Below are 20514 nucleotides of genomic sequence, written 5' to 3'. Positions count from 1 at the left end.
TGGAGGCGGGAGATGGGATCTCGGCACACTTCAAAGCCGCTAGAGGTTGCATCCAGATTGAGATGGCTGCACGGATGGAGGGTGACTTCAGAGGTGCTCGAAAGCCTTGAGGCGCGACAGAGAGCAGAACACCCAGAAAGACCCAGAGAGAAACCACCTGTTGCCACTCTTAAGTGGGCAGAAGTGGAGATTTCTTATCAGCACGGAGTACCTGTGTGACCAAACAATTCAAGAAGACCCAAGATAACACATCAGGCTATAAGAATCTGTTGTTCTTTCCATTCAATGACCTTGGCTTCATCTTGACTACCTGCTCGGAAACAAGATGTGTAATTTCATTGGCAAAATATAGTCCGAGGATCTACCTTTGGAATTGATGTTTCACAAACCCAGCATAATCTTTGAAACTGTCACAACTGCGTACGTGTAGATCTTTCAATAAGAGAAACAGATGCACTGTAAGGTCTTAAAGTAACTGTACAGTACAATGAAAAAGTATCTGAACCTTTTGGAATTTCTCACATTTCTGCATAAAATCACCATTAAATGTGATCTGATCATTGTCAAAATCACACAGATGAAAAAAACAGTGTCTGCTTTAACTAAAACCACACAAACATTTATAGGTTTTTATACTTTAATGAGGATAAACATGCAAACTGACAGAAGGGGGACAAATTAGTAAGTGAACCCTCTGCCTAAGGAGACTTAAAGAGCAATTGAAACCAATTTTTACCAAACAATTTAAGTCAGGTGCGTACCCAATCACTGACGAGTGGTTTAAAGCTACCCTGCCCGCTATAAAACACACACCGGGTAAGAATTGTCTTGATGGGAAGCATTAGGCTCGGTCAAAAGAGCTGTCTGAAGACCTGCGATCAAGCATTGTTTGATTTGTATAAAGCTGGGAAATGATACAAAACCATCTCTAAAAGTCTGGTTGTTCATCAATCGACAGTCAGAGAAGTTGTCTACAAATGGAGAGAGTTTGGCACTGTTGCTTCTCTCCCAAGGAGTGGCCGTCCACCAAAGATGATGCCAAGAGTTCAGCGCAGAATACCCAGAGAGGTAAAAAACAACCATAGAGTGTCTGCTAAAGACTTTCAGAAATCACTGGGACAGTCTAATATCTCTTACATCAACTATATGTAAAACTATGGACAAGAATGGTGTTTATGGGAGGTCCCCACGGAGGAAACCACTGCTGTCTAAAAAAAAACGTTGTCGCTCCTTTAATGTTCACAAGAAGGCACTTGGACACTCCACAGAAGTTTTGGCAAAATATTTTGTGGACTGATAAAACCAAAGTGGAATTGTTTGGGAGTTGCACGCAACGCCATGTGTGGAGGAAAAATGGAACAGCTCACCAACAACAACACTTCATCCCCATCGTGAAGCATCGTGGAGGGAGCATAATGTTTTGTGGCTGTTATGCTACCTCAGAGCCTGGACAACTTGAAATCATTAATGGAAGAATGAATTCAAAAATTTATCATGATGTTTTACAGGAAAACCTGAGGCCGTCCATCAGACAGTTGAAGCTAAAAAAGGAGGATGGATGCTGCAACAAAACAATGATCCAAAACACAGAGTAAATCAGCTTCAGAATGGTTTTAGAAGAACAAAATTACACGTTCTGGAGTGGCCAAGTCAAAATCCAGACTTGAACCCCATTGAGATGCTCTGGCATGCCCTAAAGCAGGGGTGGGCAAACTATTCCACAAAGGGCCGCAGTGGGTGCGGGTTTTTGTTGCAACCCACTAAGAGGACACATTTTCACCAATCTGCTGTTTTACAAGTGCAATCAGTCGATTGCAGTCAGGTGCTTCCCATTTCTGCTGAAACCTCATTGGTTATACTATCTGTGCTGGGTCAGTTAGAACAAAGACCAGGACCCACTGTGGCCCTCGAGGACCGGTTTGCCCACCCCTGCCCTAAAGACAGCCATTCATGCCAAACATCCTAGGAATCTGACTGAACTACAGCAGTTTTGTAGCGAAGAATGGGCCAAAATGAGTCCTGATTGATATGCGAGACTGATATGCAGCTACAGGAAGCGCCTGGTTGAAGATATTGCTGCCAAAGAGAGTGCCAAAAAATATTAAATGTGATGGTTCACATATATGTTTTTTATCTGGCTTTATCTGTTTCACCTCCCTTTCTACACTGCAATTTTCGAACACACTCTAAGGTCACACTTTAAAATGTGATGGTTCACTTACTTATTTCCCCCCTTTTGCATACTATCCCCATTAAAATAGGAAAACCTATAAATGTTTGGCTGATTGTAGGTAAAGCAGACACTGTTTTTTCATCGGTGTGATTTTAACAAAGATCAGATCACATTTGATGGTTACTTTATGCAGAAATGTGAGGAATTCCAAAAGGTTCAGATACTTTTTCATACCAATGTACACCCATGCTTTAGGTAATTAGTTGGATTAAAGGGTCATATAAGGACGTTAGTTTTTTATTTATCTTTTATTTTTTTGCGAGAATGCTTAGTGGGTGGTTCTCCGAAACGGACCGTAGCCACACGCCGTAAACCTTGACCCGATCCCGCTGAACCTCAGTTGAACCCCTCCAAGATGTCGATGGGATTTGTTTTCCTCTGTCAAGGGCTGTTACAGAGTAAACAAAGATTTTCATTCTATTCACGAGCTCGTAATATTTCCTGTAGGCTGAGTATACAAGCTCGGAGTATAAATAGTAGTCTACAAAACAAAAAAAACGGTACTTGGAAGAAAAAAAAAATAATCTCAATTCACTACTCGCAGCCAGCATTACATAAGCAGAATGAAATGTGAAGTGGGGGTGAAAATCCATGGCGGGGCACATTTTTATGGCTGGCTTTTCCTTCTAGATTTAATAAGCTTTACCCGATTAGTTAACAGAAAAAAAAAATAAGTAGTGTAAGCGCTCCCTTCCCGATGGGCCTGTGAAAGGCCTCCCTGTTAGGATCAAGACTTGTGGCACCCCTCCCACATGTGACACACTGCGGACAAAGATCACTTGAAATACCCAAGACGGCTTGTGAAGGAAACAACTTTGTGATGTGTTCAGGGTCACATCGTAGCGCCTGTGTTACAGTGGGGGCTAAAAGGGAGGGGAGACGGGCAGGAAATTGAGCCCATATGATGTTTTTTTCCACAAAGGAGATTTAGGAGGGAGGGGACCAATACACAGAGGCACATTTCTGGGGGAGTGATGGAAAACAGGAGGAAACGAGAGGCGGAACAACGGAGGGAAGGAAAGAGGAGATGATGAAAGGTTACTAGTGCCGAGTGACACTATCTTTACGATGTCGCCATGTGTTCTTTATCAGTTTTGCGCTATTCATTTGGAAATATGTCCAATTCAAGCTTCATTATCAGCTCACTATCAGTCGTCAGCTAAATTAATTTCTACACTTATTTAAATACAGGGATATCTTGACATAGGAACATCTCTACGTACAGAACTTTCAGGTTCGGATGCGCCTCAACTGGAAAATATTGCCTCAGCTAAATTCATTTCTACTCTTATTTAAATAAATATAGTGATACCTCTACTTACAAACGTCTCTAGAGACAGAAATTTCAGGTTAAGACACGCATGAACGGGAATATATTGCCTCTTGTTATGACCTCAATTTCAGGATACAAACGGCAAAAATACAGTATGGCTGATGCTTGCAGCTGCCATTGGCTATAGCTTAGCATTCCTGGCATCCAATTGGCTACATACCTACCTTAATTTCTACAATTATTTAAATAAATACAGTGGTACTTCTACTTACGAACAAGACAAGACACCTCTCAATGGGAAAATATTGCCTCAGCTAAATTAATTTCCACAGTTTTTTTTTAAATAGATACAGAGGTACTTCAACTTACAAACGTCTCTACATACAGAATTTTCAGGTTAAGATACGTATCAACGGAAATATTGCCTCAGTTTAATTCATTTCTACACTTATTGAAACAAATATAGTGGCACCTCTACTTATGAACGTCTCTAGATACAGAATTTTCAGGTTAAGACACGCCCCAACAGGAAAATATTGCCTCAGCTAAATTAATTTCTACACTTGTTTAAATAAATACAGTTGTACCTCTACTTACAAACGTCCCTACAAACAATGGGAAAATATTGCCTCAGCTAAATTAATTTCTACACTTGTTTAAATAAATACAGTTGTACCTCTACTTACAAACGTCCCTACAAACAATGGGAAAATATTGCCTCAGCTAAATTTCTACAGTTGTCTAAATAGATACAGAGGTACCTCTACTTACGAACGTCTCTACATACATAATTTTCAGGTTAAGATACGTATCAATGGAAAATATTGCCTCAGCTTAATTCATTTCTTCATTTATTGAAACAAATACAGTGGTACCTCTACTTACAAACGTCTCTAGATACAGAATTTTCAGGTTAAAAAACGCCTGAACAGGAAATTGTTGCCTCAGCTAAATTAATTTCTACATTTGTTTAAAAAAATAAAGTAATACCTCTACTTACGGACGTCTCTACATATAGAAATTTCAGGTTAAGACATGCCTGAACGGGACATTGTTGCCTCAGTTGAATTAATTTCTATACTTATTTAAATAAATACAGTGGTACGTTGCTTACGAATGTCTCTACATACAGAAATTTCAGGTTAAGACACGCCTCAATGGGAAAATATTGCCTCAGCTAAATTTAGATAAATACAGTGGTACCTTTACTTTTGGACGTCTCTACATACAGAATTTTCAGGTTAAGACACACCCCAACGGGAAAATTTTGCCTCAGCTAAATTCATTTCTACACTTGTTTAAATAAATACAGTTGTACCTCTACTTACAAATATCCCTACATACAGAATTTTCAGGTTAAGACACCTCTCAATGGGAAAATATTGCCTCAGATAAATTTCTACAGTTGTTTAAATAGATACAGAGGTATCTCTACTTACGAACGTCTCTACATACAGAAATTTCAGGTTAAGATACGTATCAACGGAAAATATTGCCTCAGCTTAATTCATTTCTACACTTATTGAAACAAATACAGTGGTACCTCTACTTACAAATGTCTCTAGATACAGAATTTTCAGGTTAAAAAAACGCCTGAACAGGAAATTTCTGCCTCAGCTAAATTAATTTCTACACTTGTTTAAAAAAATAAAGTAATACCTCTACTTACGGACGTCTCTACATATAGAAATTTCAGGTTAAGACATGCCTGAACGGGACATTGTTGCCTCAGCTGAATTAATTTCTATACTTATTTAAATAAATACAGTGGTACGTTACTTACAAATGTCTCTACATACAGAAATTTCAGGTTAAGACACGCCTCAATGGGAAAATATTGCCTCAGCTAAATTTAGATAAATACAGTGGTACCTTTACTTTTGAACGTCTCTACATACAGAATTTTCAGGTTAAGACACGCCCCAACGGGAAAATTTTGCCTCAGCTAAATTCATTTCTACACTTGTTTGAATAAATACAGTTGTACCTCTACTTACAAACATCCCTACATACATAATTTTCAGGTTAAGACACCTCTCAATGGGAAAATATTGCCTCAGATAAATTTCTACAGTTGTTTAAATAGATACAGAGGTACCTCTACTTACGAACGTTTCTACATACAGAAATTTCAGTTTAAGATACGTATCAACGGAAAATATTGCCTCAGCTTAATTCATTTCTACACTTATTGAAACAAATACAGTGGTACCTCTACTTACAAATGTCTCTAGATACAGAATTTTCAGGTTAAAAAAACGCCTGAACAGGAAATTTCTGCCTCAGCTAAATTAATTTCTACACTTGTTTAAAAAAATAAAGTAATACCTCTACTTACGGACGTCTCTACATATAGAAATTTCAGGTTAAGACATGCCTGAACGGGACATTGTTGCCTCAGCTGAATTAATTTCTATACTTATTTCAATAAATACAGTGGTATCTCTACTTACGAATGTCTCTACATACAGAAATTTCAGGTTAAGACACGCCTCAATGGGAAAATATTGCCTCAGCTAAATTTAGATAAATACAGTGGTACCTTTACCTACTTTACCTTGAATAAATACAGTTGTACCTCAACTTACAAACGTTCCTACATACAGAATTTTCAGGTTAAGACACCTCTCAATGGGAAAATATTGCCTCAGCTAAATTTCTGTAGTTGTTTAAATAGATACTGTACAGAGGTACTTCTACTTACGAAGGTCTTTACATACAGAATTGTCAGGTTAAGATACGTATCAACGGAAAATATTGCATCCGCTTAATTCATTTCTACACTTAATGAAACAAATACATTGGTACGTCTACTTACGAACGTCTTTACATACAGAATTTTCAGGTTAAGATACGTATCAACGGAAAATATTGCATCCGCTTAATTCATTTCTACACTTAATGAAACAAATACAGTGGTACCTCTACTTACAAACGTCTCTACATACAGAATTTTCAGGTTATGACACGCCTCAACGGGAATATACTTTATTGCCTCTTGTTATAAAATAAATTTAAGGGTACAAAAGGCAAAAATACAGTATGGCTGGTACTTACAGCTGCTCTGCCATTGGATATTGCCTAGCATTCCTGGCATCCGATTGGCTACCTGTGTTACAGCTTTGGACATCATCTTACCTTTCTATTTGACCCTCCACCCACCCAACCACGCCCACTTTACGCCTGCAAATCGGGCACCTTCGAGGCCTAGGTCCGATCGCACCCCCAGTACCCCGCTAAGCTCCGCCCCTGCCATAAACTATCAAAAGATTCTTTAGAAAATGTTTGATACCTGGGAGTGATTTGGTTTTAAAAAACCTCAATATGAAGGTGTTTACATGGCCTTGTGTGGCAAAAACCTGATTTTGAAAGGGTTACATATAATAAAATTTGACATCTAATTTGCACAATTCCAAATGTTTTTTCAATTTTTCAAAAGACAGCACGACTAACGAATGCTTCTGTCCTTCCATAGTCACCAAAAGTGCGGCCTTACACCGCCATGGACGGGGTGCCCTTCTTCCTCAGCAGAGTAAAACCCGAGCCTCCGGAAGACCTGCTCGCCCACGACCTGCACTTCCACACGCAGACCGAGCCGGTGGACTTGTCGATCAATAAGTCCCGCCCATCCTCTTCCTCAACCACCAAGTCATCTTCCTCCCCGCTGAGATCCGCCTTTTCGCCGTCCTCTCTTTCGTCATCCTCTTCGTCCTCACCGTCGGTCATCACCTCGGCCTCGTCGATGCTCTCGCCGGGCCCTCTGGTGGCGCCCGGGATGAGAGGCCAGCCATATTTGCACATCCTGCACTCGGTGCCACCGCCGCCGTCCAGCCCGCTGGGACTGCAGAGCACAGGAAAGCTGGGCAGTCGCGTTCACCGTATCCCGGTGGTAGTGCAGTCGTTACCGCTCATGTACACCACGGCCGTGCGTTCGCCCTCCAGCCTCAACAACGCCATCATGCTACCTCTGCTGGACGATGCCAAGAGCCAGGGCAAAGGTGAGACTTTGCAACATTTTGCAATGGATTCATGTCTGAAAGCAGTTTTCAGGCGTCTTGATCAAGTCAAAATACACAACGAAAGAAACAATGCAGCGCACCTACACATTTTTTATCCAGTATTAAGGGGTTGGTTACGTCTCATACATATTTTTATGTATTCATGATGATTAATAGGTACCGTGTATATTTTTTTTTACCCAAAATTTCACCCAAAAATGCAGGTGCGACCTACACGCAAGATATGCTGACCATTGCCCAATATAAACCATGTTCAAACTTTAAAAGCATACAATTTAGCATTAGCTACATATGCTAACTAAGTTACACTCAAGAAACAGCGAGAACCAAAAGTTGTATTTGCCATGTGGCAAAATGGATTTTTCCTATGTCTCATTTTTTTGCTTTTTGGCAAAATTGATTGTGCCATGTGGCATTTTTGCCACATTTTTTTGCCAAATTGATTTTTTCCACATGGCAAATCCATTTTTTCACATGGCAAAAAAAATGCCAAATAGCAAAAAAAATGCCGCTTGGCAAAATCCATTTTGCCACATGGCAAAAAAAAAAAAATGCCACATGGCAACAAAAAAATGCCACATGGAAAAATCAAATTTTGCCAAATGGTAAAAAAATGTCACATGGCAAAAAAAAAAAACATGCCACATGGCAAATTTATTTTGCCACATGGCAAAAAAATGCTACATGGCACAATCCATTTTGCCACATGGCAAAAAAATGCCATATGGCAAAAAAAAATGCCACATGGCAAAATCCATTTTGCCACATGGCAAATAATGCCACATGGCACAATCCATTTTGCCAAATGGCAAAAAAATTTCACATGGAAAAATCCATTTTTCCACATGGCAAAAAATTAATTTTGCCACATGGCAAAAAAATGCCACATGGCAAAATCCATTTTGCCACATGGCAAAAAAATGCCACATCGCCAAAAAAAAAAGCCACATGGCAAAATCAATTTTGCCACATGGCAAAAAAAAAAAAAAAAAACATGCCACATGGCAAAATCTATTTTGCCACACGGCAAAAAAAATGCCACATGGCAAAATCCACTTTGCCACATGGCGAAAAAAAGGCCACATGGCAACATTTATTTTGACACATGGCAAAAAAAGTTACATGGCACAATCCATTTTGCCACATGGCAAAAACAAAATGCCATATGGCAAAAAAAAAAAAAAAAAAAAAAAAAAATGCCACATGGGAAAATCCATTTTGCCACAGAGCAAAAAAAAAATAACATGGAAAAATAAATGTTGCCACATGGCAAAATCCATTTTACCACATGGCAAAAAAATGCCACATGTCAAAATCCATTTTGCCACTTGGCAAAAAAAAAAAATGCCACATGCCAAAATCTATTTTGCCAAATGGCAAAAAAATCCATTTTGCCACATGGCAAAAAAATGCCACGTGGCAAAATCCATTTTGCCACATGGCAAATACCAATGTTGGTTCTCGGCCTTGCTTCAAAATAGTGTACAAATGTCTAACATAAAAAATGACTAACTCTGTCATATTTGTGCATGTTAACTTGTTTTCTTCCCACATGCACATAAATAGGTGTGTCTGTATATGTGTGTGAGTGCCACCCATCGTCTCTATTCATCCACACCCTGTTATGCAAGTCTTAATTTCCCTGTCCTATTTTTCTCCTAGAATTTCACAACAAGTATCTCTAAGGACGACCCCGCCCAAAGCTAATTACACACCCCTGTTTGCGTGCTCGAATGTAGACTATGTGCACGGGCGCGAAGCCGAAATGTCCATCCTTGCAGGACGTGACCAGAAGCAACCTCTTTTAGAAAATTGAACACTCGGCCTGTGTATGGCGCGGAAGGTGGACAAGAGCAGCCAGTGTAGGTTCCCTCCCCGTGGTCGGCGGTAAAAACCCCACCCGAAGAGAGAAGCAGTCACACCCTGAATGACAGTGGAAGCGCTGCAGATGTTTGCGCCCTCACTACTGCTACCTGGAAAGAAGGCAATAAATGATTGCCAATAGCTTTTTTTCAATTAGTTGGGTGGCATCAAACATGATGACAAAACGCGGCAATTTATCCACACTTTTTACGTCTGAAGATCCGAACAGACGCGTGCAAACTTATTTCCCCGAAGGCCACTTTCGGAAAATTCGCAAGGGCCCATTTACAATGCCCAGATTATTTTGTGTAAATCTACTGTATACAGTGCTGGCCAAAAGTGTTGGCACCGCTGCAATTCTTTCAGATAATGCTCGATTTCTCCTAGAAAATGAAAACAAATTTATCATTTTACACAAAACTCCAAAAATGGGCCGGACAAAAGTACTAGCACCCTCAGCCTAATACTTGGTAGCACAACCTTTAGACAAAATAACTGCGAACAACCGCTTCCGGTATCCGTCATTGAGTTTTTACAATGCTCTGCTGGAATTTTAGACCATTCTTGTTTGGCCAACTGCTCCAGGTCTCAGAGATTTGAAGGGTGCTTTCTGCAAACTGCCATTTTCAGATCTCTTCACAGGTGTTCTATGGGATTCAGGTCTGGACTCATGGCTGGGCAATCTCCAGTGCTTTCTCGCAAACCATTTTCTAGTGGTTTTGAAGTGTGTTTTTTTGTTATTGTCCTGCTGGAAGACCCATGACCTCAGAGGGAGACCCAGCTTTCTCACACTAGGCCCTATATTATGCTGCACAGTTTGTTGGTAGTCTTCAGACTTCATAATGCCATGCACACGGTCAAGCAGTCCAGTGCCAAAGGCAGCAAAGCAACCCCAAAACATCAGGGAACCTCCACCATGTTTGACTGGGTGGACCGTGTTCTTTTCTTTGAAGGCATTGTTTTTTCCCTGTAAACTCTATGTTGATGCCTTTTCCCCAAAAAGCTCTGCTTTTAACTCACCTGACCAGAAAACATTCTTCCAAAACGTTTTTGGCTTTCTCAGATAAGTTTTGGCAAACTCCAGCCTGGCTTTTTTATGTCTCTGGGTCAGAAGTAGGCATGTGCCGGTATGAGATTTTGACGGTACGATAACCGTGGGCAAAACTACCACGGTTTCACGGTATTGCAATTATAGCTCCAAAATGTGTTGGGTTAAAAAATTTTTTTCCATTGAGCAGGATTTTTAAAAAATTTTTCAGAACATAGTTGCAAATTGGAACATGAATATATTGTTAAAATAAAAATATCAATTAAAAAAAAAAAAAAAAAAAAAAAAAAAATATATATATATATATATATATATATATATATATATTTTTTTTTTTAAATAAAATTAAAATAAATATAACTTGTAGACAATACCCACAGCCACAGCTCAAGTTGCTCAAGATTAGAGCAAGAACAAAATAATTTCTATAAAAAAGTAAAAACACTTGTGAAATTTTTTTTTTTTTAAATCTACTGCATGACTGTTTTTTTGAGGGTGGAAAAGCTCAAGTGAAGTTTCGCCATTTTCAGCCACTGTGTCAGCTCTAGTCTACATGATGTCATGCCTATGTGTTAAAAAACAAAAATAATTCATAACGTAATAAGTTATTTAAAAATGTATAAGTTAGTTTAAAGTGTAAATATTGTTGTGGAAAGGTTTCATCTAAACAAAAAAAAAAAAAAAATATTGGGAGTGAGACCTCTCCTTGATCCAGCAAACGTAGATTTGTGCTTAGGGTAAGAGCATCTTTCGCAATTAGTGATCTTTGATGCTATCCCCTTTTCCCCTTCATTCAAGCAAATCAAGCTTGTTTTCTCACTCTACGGCTGTAACACTCGACGAAGTTGCTCTCCCAGCTAAGCCTAGGCTAGCATTCATCTTTGTAAGCTTTTAGTTAGTTTGTATTTTCAATTTGAAAGGAAAATGTGTGTTGTTTTTGGCGAACTTTTTCATGGTGCTAATCTGTTGAAGCTACTCACACATGGAAAAATACAATTGGACAACGTTTTAAATGTATTCATTCTGTATATTCCACTTACCGCGATTTGAGAGCTCAATGAATTGAAGAAACGTACGCCTTATGTTAGCAGTATTTGTTTTTGGGTTCACTGGCTGTCTAGCTGATAGCTTCACTTTCACACACAGCAACAAACGGGAGGGGGTGGGGGCTGCCGTGCCAAGCCACTTCTGGCTGCATTTTTGACACATGAAAAATGGCGAATACCGTACTACAGTCTGACGGAAAAGTTTAGTGGTTTTGAAACCGCGACGTTTTCACACCACGGTAAACCGTGAAACCGGTAACCGGCACATGCCTAGTCAGAAGTGGGGTCTTCCTGGGTATCCTACAGAAGGAGTCAGACCTTCTAACAAAATTGCCGGACCCGTGCTGGCGCAGCTCCAACGGACTGGGCTGGCGGGACCCCGGAAATCTGGCCAGAAGGGCAAATTCCACGCGTTCACCTTCGTCTCAACTTTCTCCATTTTGAAAAGTTTAAAAAGAAGGCTCACTGAGAACAAGTTGACAATTTATTCGGGTCGACAGCGATCAAAACGGCAAGGCGAAACCGAAACACTCAGACGAGAAGGCAAACTCGTTCCAAGGTGACCATATCAGAAGTCAACAAAAGGTACCTGAGAAAAATGACAACGATTACGTAAACATTCAGTCTTTTGAAGGCTCTCGCAGGGCGGGCTGTATGCAGGAAGAAGGGAGTGTTTGGGATTATTGTCTGTGGATTGGACAGGAGGATTCGGGAGTTACTGTTGTCCTGGCAACAAGGGTTATGGATTTCGGCACCTCAGCATCAAAGGGGTTCTTGGAGCCTTGTCAGTCATGTTATCAGTTGGATATCGGGTGTTGGTTTTCCTTGTGTCAGGACAGGGCGTCCCTTCATTTGTTCTGGACTGTCTGGGAGAACTGAGTTAGTGAGTCAGTTGCATGATGCACGCGCTGGGCTTCCATGATAAGAAGGCGTTGTTTATCTCTTATGCCCTATTTTCTGCTGATTTTAGTTAAACTATGGTATAAGTATGATTTATTTTAGATTGGGTGTGTTAGAGTAATACGAAAAGTCCGACGGTGCCTACGAGAAAAGGTACTATATCCTTCACTACCATAGAGTCCCTTTCCATTCAGACACCGACGGACAGTACGGGTTGACACTGTTGTACCCTCGGACTGCAGGACAGCTTGAACTTGTTTGGATGTTAGTCGAGGTTCTTTAGCCACCATCCGCACAATCTTTTGTTGAAATCTTTTGTCAAGTTTTCTTTTCTGTCCACATCTAGGGAGGTTAGCCACAGTGCCATGGACTTTACACTTATTGATGACACTTTGCACGGTAGACACAGGAACTTTCAGGTCTTTGGAGATGGACTTGTAGCCTTGAGATTGCCCATGCTTTCTCACAAGTTTGCTTCTCAAGTCCCCAGACGGTTCTTTGGTCTTCTTTCTTTTCTCCATGCTCATTGTGGTACACACAAGGACACAGGACGGCAGTTGAGTCAACTTTAATCCATTTTAACTGACAGCAAGTGTGATTTAGTTATTCCCTCCACCTGTTATGTGCCACAGGTAAGTAACAGGTGCTGTTAATTACACAAATTAGAGAAGCATCACATGATTTTTCAAAGGGTGCCAATACTTTTGTCTGGCCAGTTTTTGGAGTTTTGTGTAAAATGATAATGATTTAATTTTTTTTTTTCATTCTCTTTTGTATTTTTTTTTATTGCTAGCAAAATAAATGATGCTATTACTACCAAAGCATTTGCAATCATTTTCTGGGAGAAGAGCATTATCTGACAGAATTCCAGGGATGCCAATACTTCTGGCAAGCACTGTAAGTTTTTAAGTCCGAGGTTCCCTTTTAAAAGTACCGTATTTTTCAGACGGTACATTTGTCCAGTTTTATCCAGTTACTCTATTATTTGATGGAATTTTCAGTGGAATACACGACCACTAAAATACTCGATAGCTGCAGCCCTAGTCACAAACATAGCAAAACGAACAGCACCGCTTCGGGTCCAATTTGCAGTGAATGGGGTGCTGCGTGACATCATCACTACAAATTAAAAGCATAATATCTACAAAACCGTACCAGCACGAAAGAAAAATTTTAAAGCACAAACAATTTGCACCATTTTTAGCCATTTTTAATCAAAATGGCAGGGTAATTCATCTCAGACTAACCTATAAAAGATTAGTAAATATCTCAAAAACGATAGCAGCGCAAACAAAACTTTTTACACCACAAACGATTGACATCATTTCTATATAAATTTGCATCTGATTGGGAGCCAACATCATACAGATAATGTAAACTTTTTCATTTCTTTTCATTTCAAGATACAATACATCATGTGACCATTGAAATAAGCATACACCTGAAAGCATTTCGACTTTTTTTGCGAGTCGACGACGGCAACACAACACAGTGCAGTGATGCAAGTCGTATGAAAAAGCTTTCAACATTGATACAAAAACACTTTGCCCACACCCACACCCGCACGCCCACAAGCGTGCACACACATAGACACTCACAGGTCGGCCATCCTCTTTAAGAGAGGGCGGATACGCTTCCTTTTCACTGCTGCCTCCCTGTCTCCCGCAGCAGGTTGCCATGGAAACAGGGCATGACTGGAAACAACAGAAGAGAGAGAAAGAAAGGAAAGAAATGTGGTGATCTGCCCACCTCTCCAGCACTCTTCCTTTGTGTCCCTGGCCTAGCTCAAAGTACACCCCCCTCCTCACCCTACCTTGCATTTTGAGATAATTACAGTCCCTAATTGCAGGCTCTCCATAGGCCATGCGAGATGGTGACACCCACCCCCCTCCATGTCGTGGAAGTAGAAAGCTTTAAAAACAGTCACTACTGCTTTATTTGCTGCTCCTATTATGAGCAATAATGGCTCCAGTGCCATCCATGAGGACCCTTGATAGCTTTGAAATTCATATAGGAGTGCTGCAATGGACAATATGTTCTCTATTGACTGGACGTCTTTGTATGTTTTAAGGGGGAATTGGTTATAAATAATCAATATTTTATCACTGTACTGTTCATTAAAATACAGGTACAGTGAGGAAAATAAGTATTTGAACACCCAGCGATTTTGCAAGTTCTCCCACTTAGAAATGATAGGCAGGTTTGAAGTTTTTATGGTAGGTGCTTTTCCACTGTGAGAAACAATCTAATTAAAAAAAAAAAAAAAATCCAGAAATCACAGCGTATGTATTTGAAACAATTTACAGTGGTATGAATAAGTATCTGAACCTATATGAACCATGTGATCTGATCTTTGTGAAAATCACACCGATGAAAAAACAGTGTCTGCTTTAACTAAAACCACCTAAACATTTATAGGTTTTCATATTTTAATGAGGATAGCATGCAAACAATGACAGAAGGCAGGAAAATAATTAAGTGAACACTGACATGTAATATTTTTTTTAATTTATACCTTAAACCACCCAAACATTTATAGGTTTTCATATTTTAATGAGTATAACATGCAAACAATGACAGAAGGGGGAAAAATAAGTGAACCCTCTGCCTAAGGAGATTTAAAGAGCAATTAAAACCAGTTTTTACCAAACATTTTAAGTCAGGTGTGTGCCGAATCACTGATGAGTGGTTTAAAGCTGCCCTGCCCACTATAAAACACAGACCTGGTAAGAATCGTCTTGATGAGAAGCATTGTCTGATGTGCATTATGGCTCAGTCAAAAGAGCTGTCTCAAGGATTGTTGATTTGTATAAAGCTGAGAAAGGATATGGAGGCGGAACCATATAAATGCAAATACAGTGGTATGAAAAAGTATCTGAACTTTTTGGAATTTCTCACATTTTTGCATGAAATCATCATTAAATGTGATATGATCTTTGTCAAAATCACACCGATGAAAAAAGCAGTGTCTGCTTTAACTAAAACCACCCAAACATTTATAGGTTTTCATATTTTAATGAGGATAGCATGCAAACAATGACAGAAGGCAGAAAAGTAATTAAGTGAACAATGACATTTTTTAATTTATGCCTTAAACCACCCAAACATTTATAGGTTTTCATATTTTAATGAGTATAACATGCAAACAATGACAGAAGGGGGAAAAATAAGTGAACCCTTTGCCTAAGGAGATTTAAAGAGCAATTAAAATCAGTTTTTACCAAACATTTTAAGTCAGGTGTCTGCCCAATCACTGATGGGTGGTTTAAAGCTGCCCTGCCCACTATAAAACACACACCTGGTGAGAATGGTCTTGATGAGAAGCATTGTCTGATGTGCATTATGGCTCAGTCAAAAGAGCTGTCTTATTAAGGATTGTTGATTTGCATAAGGCTGGGAAAGGATCCGGAGATGGAACCATACAAATGCAAATACAGTGGTATGAAAAGTATCTGAACCTTTTGGAATTTCTCACATTTCTGAACAAAATCACCATCAAATGTGATCTGATCTTTGTCAAAATCACACAGATGAAAAAGTGTCTGCTTTTACGAAAACAACCCAAACATTTATAGGTTTTCATATTTTAATGAGGATAGTATGCAAACAATGACAGAAGGCGGAAAAATGAAAAAGTGAACATCACATTTAATATTTTGTGGCCCACCCCTTTGGCAGTAATAACTTCAACGAGATGCTTCCTTTAGCTGCAGATCAGTCTGGCACATCGATCACTAATTTTGGCCCATTCTTCTCTACAAAACTGCTGTAGTTCAGTCAGATTCCTGGGATGTCTGCCATGAATCGCTGTCTTTAGGTCATGCCACAGCATCTCAATGGGGTTGAAGTCTGGTCTTTGACTTGGACACTCCAGAACGTGTATTTTGTTCTTCTGAAATCATTCTGAAGTTGATTTACTTCTGTGTTTTGGATCATTGTCTTGTTGCAGCATCCGTCATGTATTTAGCTTCAACTTTCTGACAGATGACCTCAGGTTTTCCTACAAAACTTCCTCATAAACATTTAAATTCATTCTTTCATTAATGATTGCAAGTTGTCCAGGCCCTGAGGAAGCAACACATCCCCAAATCATGATGCTCCCTCCACCATGCTTCACGGTGGGGATGAGGTATTGATGTTGGTGAGCTGTTCCATTTTTAATCCACACATGACATTGTGTGTTACTCCCAAAAAATTCAACTTAGGTTTTGTCACTCAACAAAATATTTTGCCAAAACTTCTGTGGAGTGTCCAAGTGCCTTTTTGCTAACATTAAATGAGCAACAATGTTTTTTTTAGACAGTAGTGGCTTCCTCCGTGAAGTCCTCCCATGAACACCGTTCTTGGCCATAGTTTTCTATATAGTTGATGTGTGCACAGAGATATTGGACAATGACAGTGATTTCTGAAAGTCTTTAACAGACACTCTAGGATTCTTTTTTACCTCTCTGAGTATTCTGCGCTGAACTCTTGGCGTCATCTTCGGTGGACGGCCACTCCTTGGGAGAGAAGCAACATTGCCAAACTCTCTCCATTTGTAGACAACTTCCCTGACTGTCGATTGATGAACAACCAGACTTTTAGAGATGGTTTTGTATCATTTCCCAGCTTTATACAAATCAACGATCCTTGACAATTCTTACCAGGTGTAGCTTTCAACCACTCATCAGTGAGAGAGCGCACACCTGACTTAAATTGTTTGGTTTAAAAATGGTTTCAATTGCTCTTGAAGTCTCCTTAGTAAGAGTTATTTAGTTATTTAGTTATTTTTCGCCCTTCTGTCATTGTTTGCATGCTATCCTCATTAAAATAAGAAAACCTATAAATGTTTGAGTGGTTTTAGTTAAAGCAGACACTGTGTTCTCATCTGTGTGATTTTGACAAAGATCGGATCACATTTGATGGTGATTTTTGGCAGAAATGTGAGCTATTCCAAAAGGTTCAGATACTTTTTCATACCACTGTACTTGTGTTATACTGTTGCAAATACGTTTTTGAACACCTGAGAAAATCAATGTTAATATTTAGCACAGAAGCCTTTGATTACAATTATAGGGGTCAAACGTTTTCGTTTACTTTTCACATGGTTTGCACAGACTGCTGCAGGGATTTTGCACCACTGCTCCACACAGATCTTTTCTAAATCAATCAGATTTCTGGGCTGTCACTGAAAAACACTGAGTTGGAGCTACCTCCAAATATTTTCTATTGAGTTTAAAGTGCCTATGACAGCAAAAAAGCATGTTTATTTCACATTCCACGCTGTATTTTATGCTCGTGAATGAAATGGACCGCTTGGATGTATGTGGAAGAGCTCGATTTATATTTTCATTTTTTGAATCCAGCGCAATGAAAATGAGTGATTTCCTGGATTATGGAAGACAGCGAATGTGACGTCACACGGGTCAGGATCTCACAATACAGCATTGCATTATAGCATGCAGATGGACTGCGGATTCAGTTGATTTTGCAGATGAATTTGTTTATTTTCGCATCCAAATGTGCTGCAGGTTTATGTTGCCACACCAGGGAGAGGCGTGTGAGCCTTTTTTGGGGTTAAAAAAGTTGCCGTTCACCTCTTAGATTGGCCAAAACAAATCTGACAACTGTGGGACCGTTAGATTTACGAGGAAGTCAGTAAACTACGTGTTTTGTATTATGTCAAATACTGGGATCCTGGCACACGTTTTAATAAGGAGGTGGCTTGCATTTTGTGGCTGACAATGCTCCTTTTCCACCAAGAAGGCCACTCGGCTGACGACCGGCGGCTTGTCGCACACCCCCCTCTGTTCTCTTTGCGTGCTTATGCTCGTGTAGCCCCACCCGCTCTCAACTGTGGTTCCACATATCGTCCAGACTTCCTGCCCCCTCTGCCTTCCTCGTGCCCGGCAATAGACCACTATCCTCGGGTTGGGCTCGGGCAGCCACGTGCTCCTCCGACGTCGGCCGATTTGTCCGGCTGTCATTCTCCAGCTTCTTCCCCGGCAACGAGCACTCCTGCACGCAGCAGGGGACCGACGAGCTGTAACTCGCTCGCTGCCAGAGGCTGGCCGATCGGTGAAGGCTGTCACCCTCGCAGCGGTGTGTGACATGAGTTGGGGTAGTTTTGTGCTATTTTTCATTTTCGAAAGGTGCTCGGCGGTCACTCTCCAGCTGCTTTCCCAGCAACGAGCACTCCTGCCCACAGCAGGGGAGCGACGAGCTGTAACTCGCTCACTACCGGGGGGTTGGCTGATTGGTGAAGACAATCAAGCCTGCCGCCGTGTGACTTGATCAGGGGTAGTACTGTGCGACTTTTTTGTTGTTGAAAGGCGAGGAAGAGACTTGGAAGAGCCGCTCGGTTCGGGTTAGCATGTAGCCTAGCTCTCTCACACCTCTTATGTTTACACTCTTTCCTCTGTCTCCAAGTCCCCGCTGGGAAATGACAAAAGCCGGACTAACTCCGGTGGCATAAAATACCATTCGGGAGGTGCAAGAAATCGTCAGTTTTGACTATTATGCAGTCATTTTGGCCCGTAGTACTGAATAAATGCCTTTTTAAGATTTCAAATTCCATTTTAGCACAAGACTGTTATTTGTCATGACCATACCATTTACAGTGTCCACCCCTGAAAAAGATGTGTTTTTTAGCTTCTAATATTTTTTTTTTAATTCAAATAAATTTGACCTTAATGGAAAAAAGAGAAAAATCCAACCTTCAATACAAGTGCATTCATTCAGTGGGGAAAAATCCCACATAAAGAAAAAACTATTTGACATCAAATAATGTGTGTCACAATTATTAGCACCCCTGGTGTTAATACTTTGTACAACCACCTTTTGCCAACAAAACAAGGTCTGGGGACTGAGATGGCCATGGGAGGAGCTTGATTTTGTGTCTGGTGAACCATTTCTGTGTAGATTTGGCCATATGTTTAGGGTCATTGTCTTGCTGAAAGACCCAGTGACGAGCCATCTTCAGCTTTCGGGCAGAGGGCAACAGATTTTGATTTAAAATGTCCTGGTATTTCAAAGCATTCATGATGCCATGCAGCCTAACAAGGTTCCCAGGGCCTTTGGAAGCGAAACAGCCCCACAGCATCACTGACCCACCCTCATACTTCACAGTGGGTATGAGGTGCTTTTCAGCATGCGCATCTTTTGTGGCACGCCAGACCCACTTAGAGTGTTTGTTGCCAAAAAGCTCAATCTTGGTCTCATCTGACCAAAGCATACGGTCCCAGTTGAAGCCTGGGACCGTGTGTATTTTTGTGTGAGCCAAATTTACACAGAAATGGTTCATCAGACACAAAATCAAGCTCCTCCCATGGCCATCTCAGTCCACAGACCTTGCTTTGTTGGCAAAAGGGGGTTGTACAAAGTATTAACACCAGGGTTGCTAATAATTGTGACACACTTTATTTGATGTCAAATAATTTTTTCTTTATGTGGGATTTTTTCCCCACTGAATGAATGCACTGGTATTTAAGGTTGGATTTTTCTCTTTTTTCCCATTAAGGTTCCATATTATTTGAATGAAAAAACAAATTATTAGAAGCTAAAAAACATCTTTTTCAGGGGTGCCAATAATTATGGAGGGCACTGTATTTAGCAATTGGGGAAAAATATTTAGATAAAAATATATTAGAGTAGAGAGATTGAATCTAGGACATTTTGCTGCTCTCTTTGTAGCATTTTCTTTGTTCTAAATCTTCCCCCTCTATGGGCTGAATTCTAAATCTGATGAAATTGTAACCCTGCTGACGTCATCCTCCAGCTGGGGACGCTAGAGCACTATAATGACAGGCGGGGCTAAACGGCAGATTAAAAGACTAATTTCTTGTCATCTGCGCTTTGCCAAATTATTGTATATAGTCGAATCGTCTCAAAATATGATTCAAATTCACATAATAATGCTATTTAAGATTTTTTTATCTGCTGTCACAGGCACTTTAAGTCTGGAGAATGGAACGGTTCAAACATCATTTGATGTTTGTTTCTCTACCACTGATATTTAATGAAAGATAGCGAAGCGGGGTGGAAAAGATGTTATTTGCCTTTTACAAACTAGTTTTGTTCTTGAGTTTTGCATGATCTCACTTAGAACTTTCATTAGTGATCTCAATAAATGATCACATGACACTTGCTCAAGA

The 20514-nt window shown here is 40.1% G+C and overlaps 1 protein-coding gene across 10 annotated transcripts in view; it reads left to right on the top strand.

The window, feature by feature from the left end:
- Positions 1–20514, top strand: part of klf12b (Kruppel like factor 12b) — a 212167-nt gene that overhangs the window by 157950 nt on the left and 33703 nt on the right. For all 10 annotated transcript variants that reach the window (XM_057852549.1, XM_057852546.1, XM_057852544.1 and 7 more), the window contains one exon: positions 6982–7504. In XM_057852549.1, coding sequence (XP_057708532.1) covers positions 6982–7504 — 523 coding nt within the window. The remainder of the gene's footprint in view (positions 1–6981; positions 7505–20514) is intronic.

This window comes from Corythoichthys intestinalis, chromosome 12 (genome assembly GCF_030265065.1).
Source record: "Corythoichthys intestinalis isolate RoL2023-P3 chromosome 12, ASM3026506v1, whole genome shotgun sequence".
NCBI classification, from domain to species: Eukaryota; Metazoa; Chordata; class Actinopteri; order Syngnathiformes; family Syngnathidae; genus Corythoichthys; species Corythoichthys intestinalis.
This window is presented reverse-complemented; position numbering and strand designations above follow the sequence as displayed.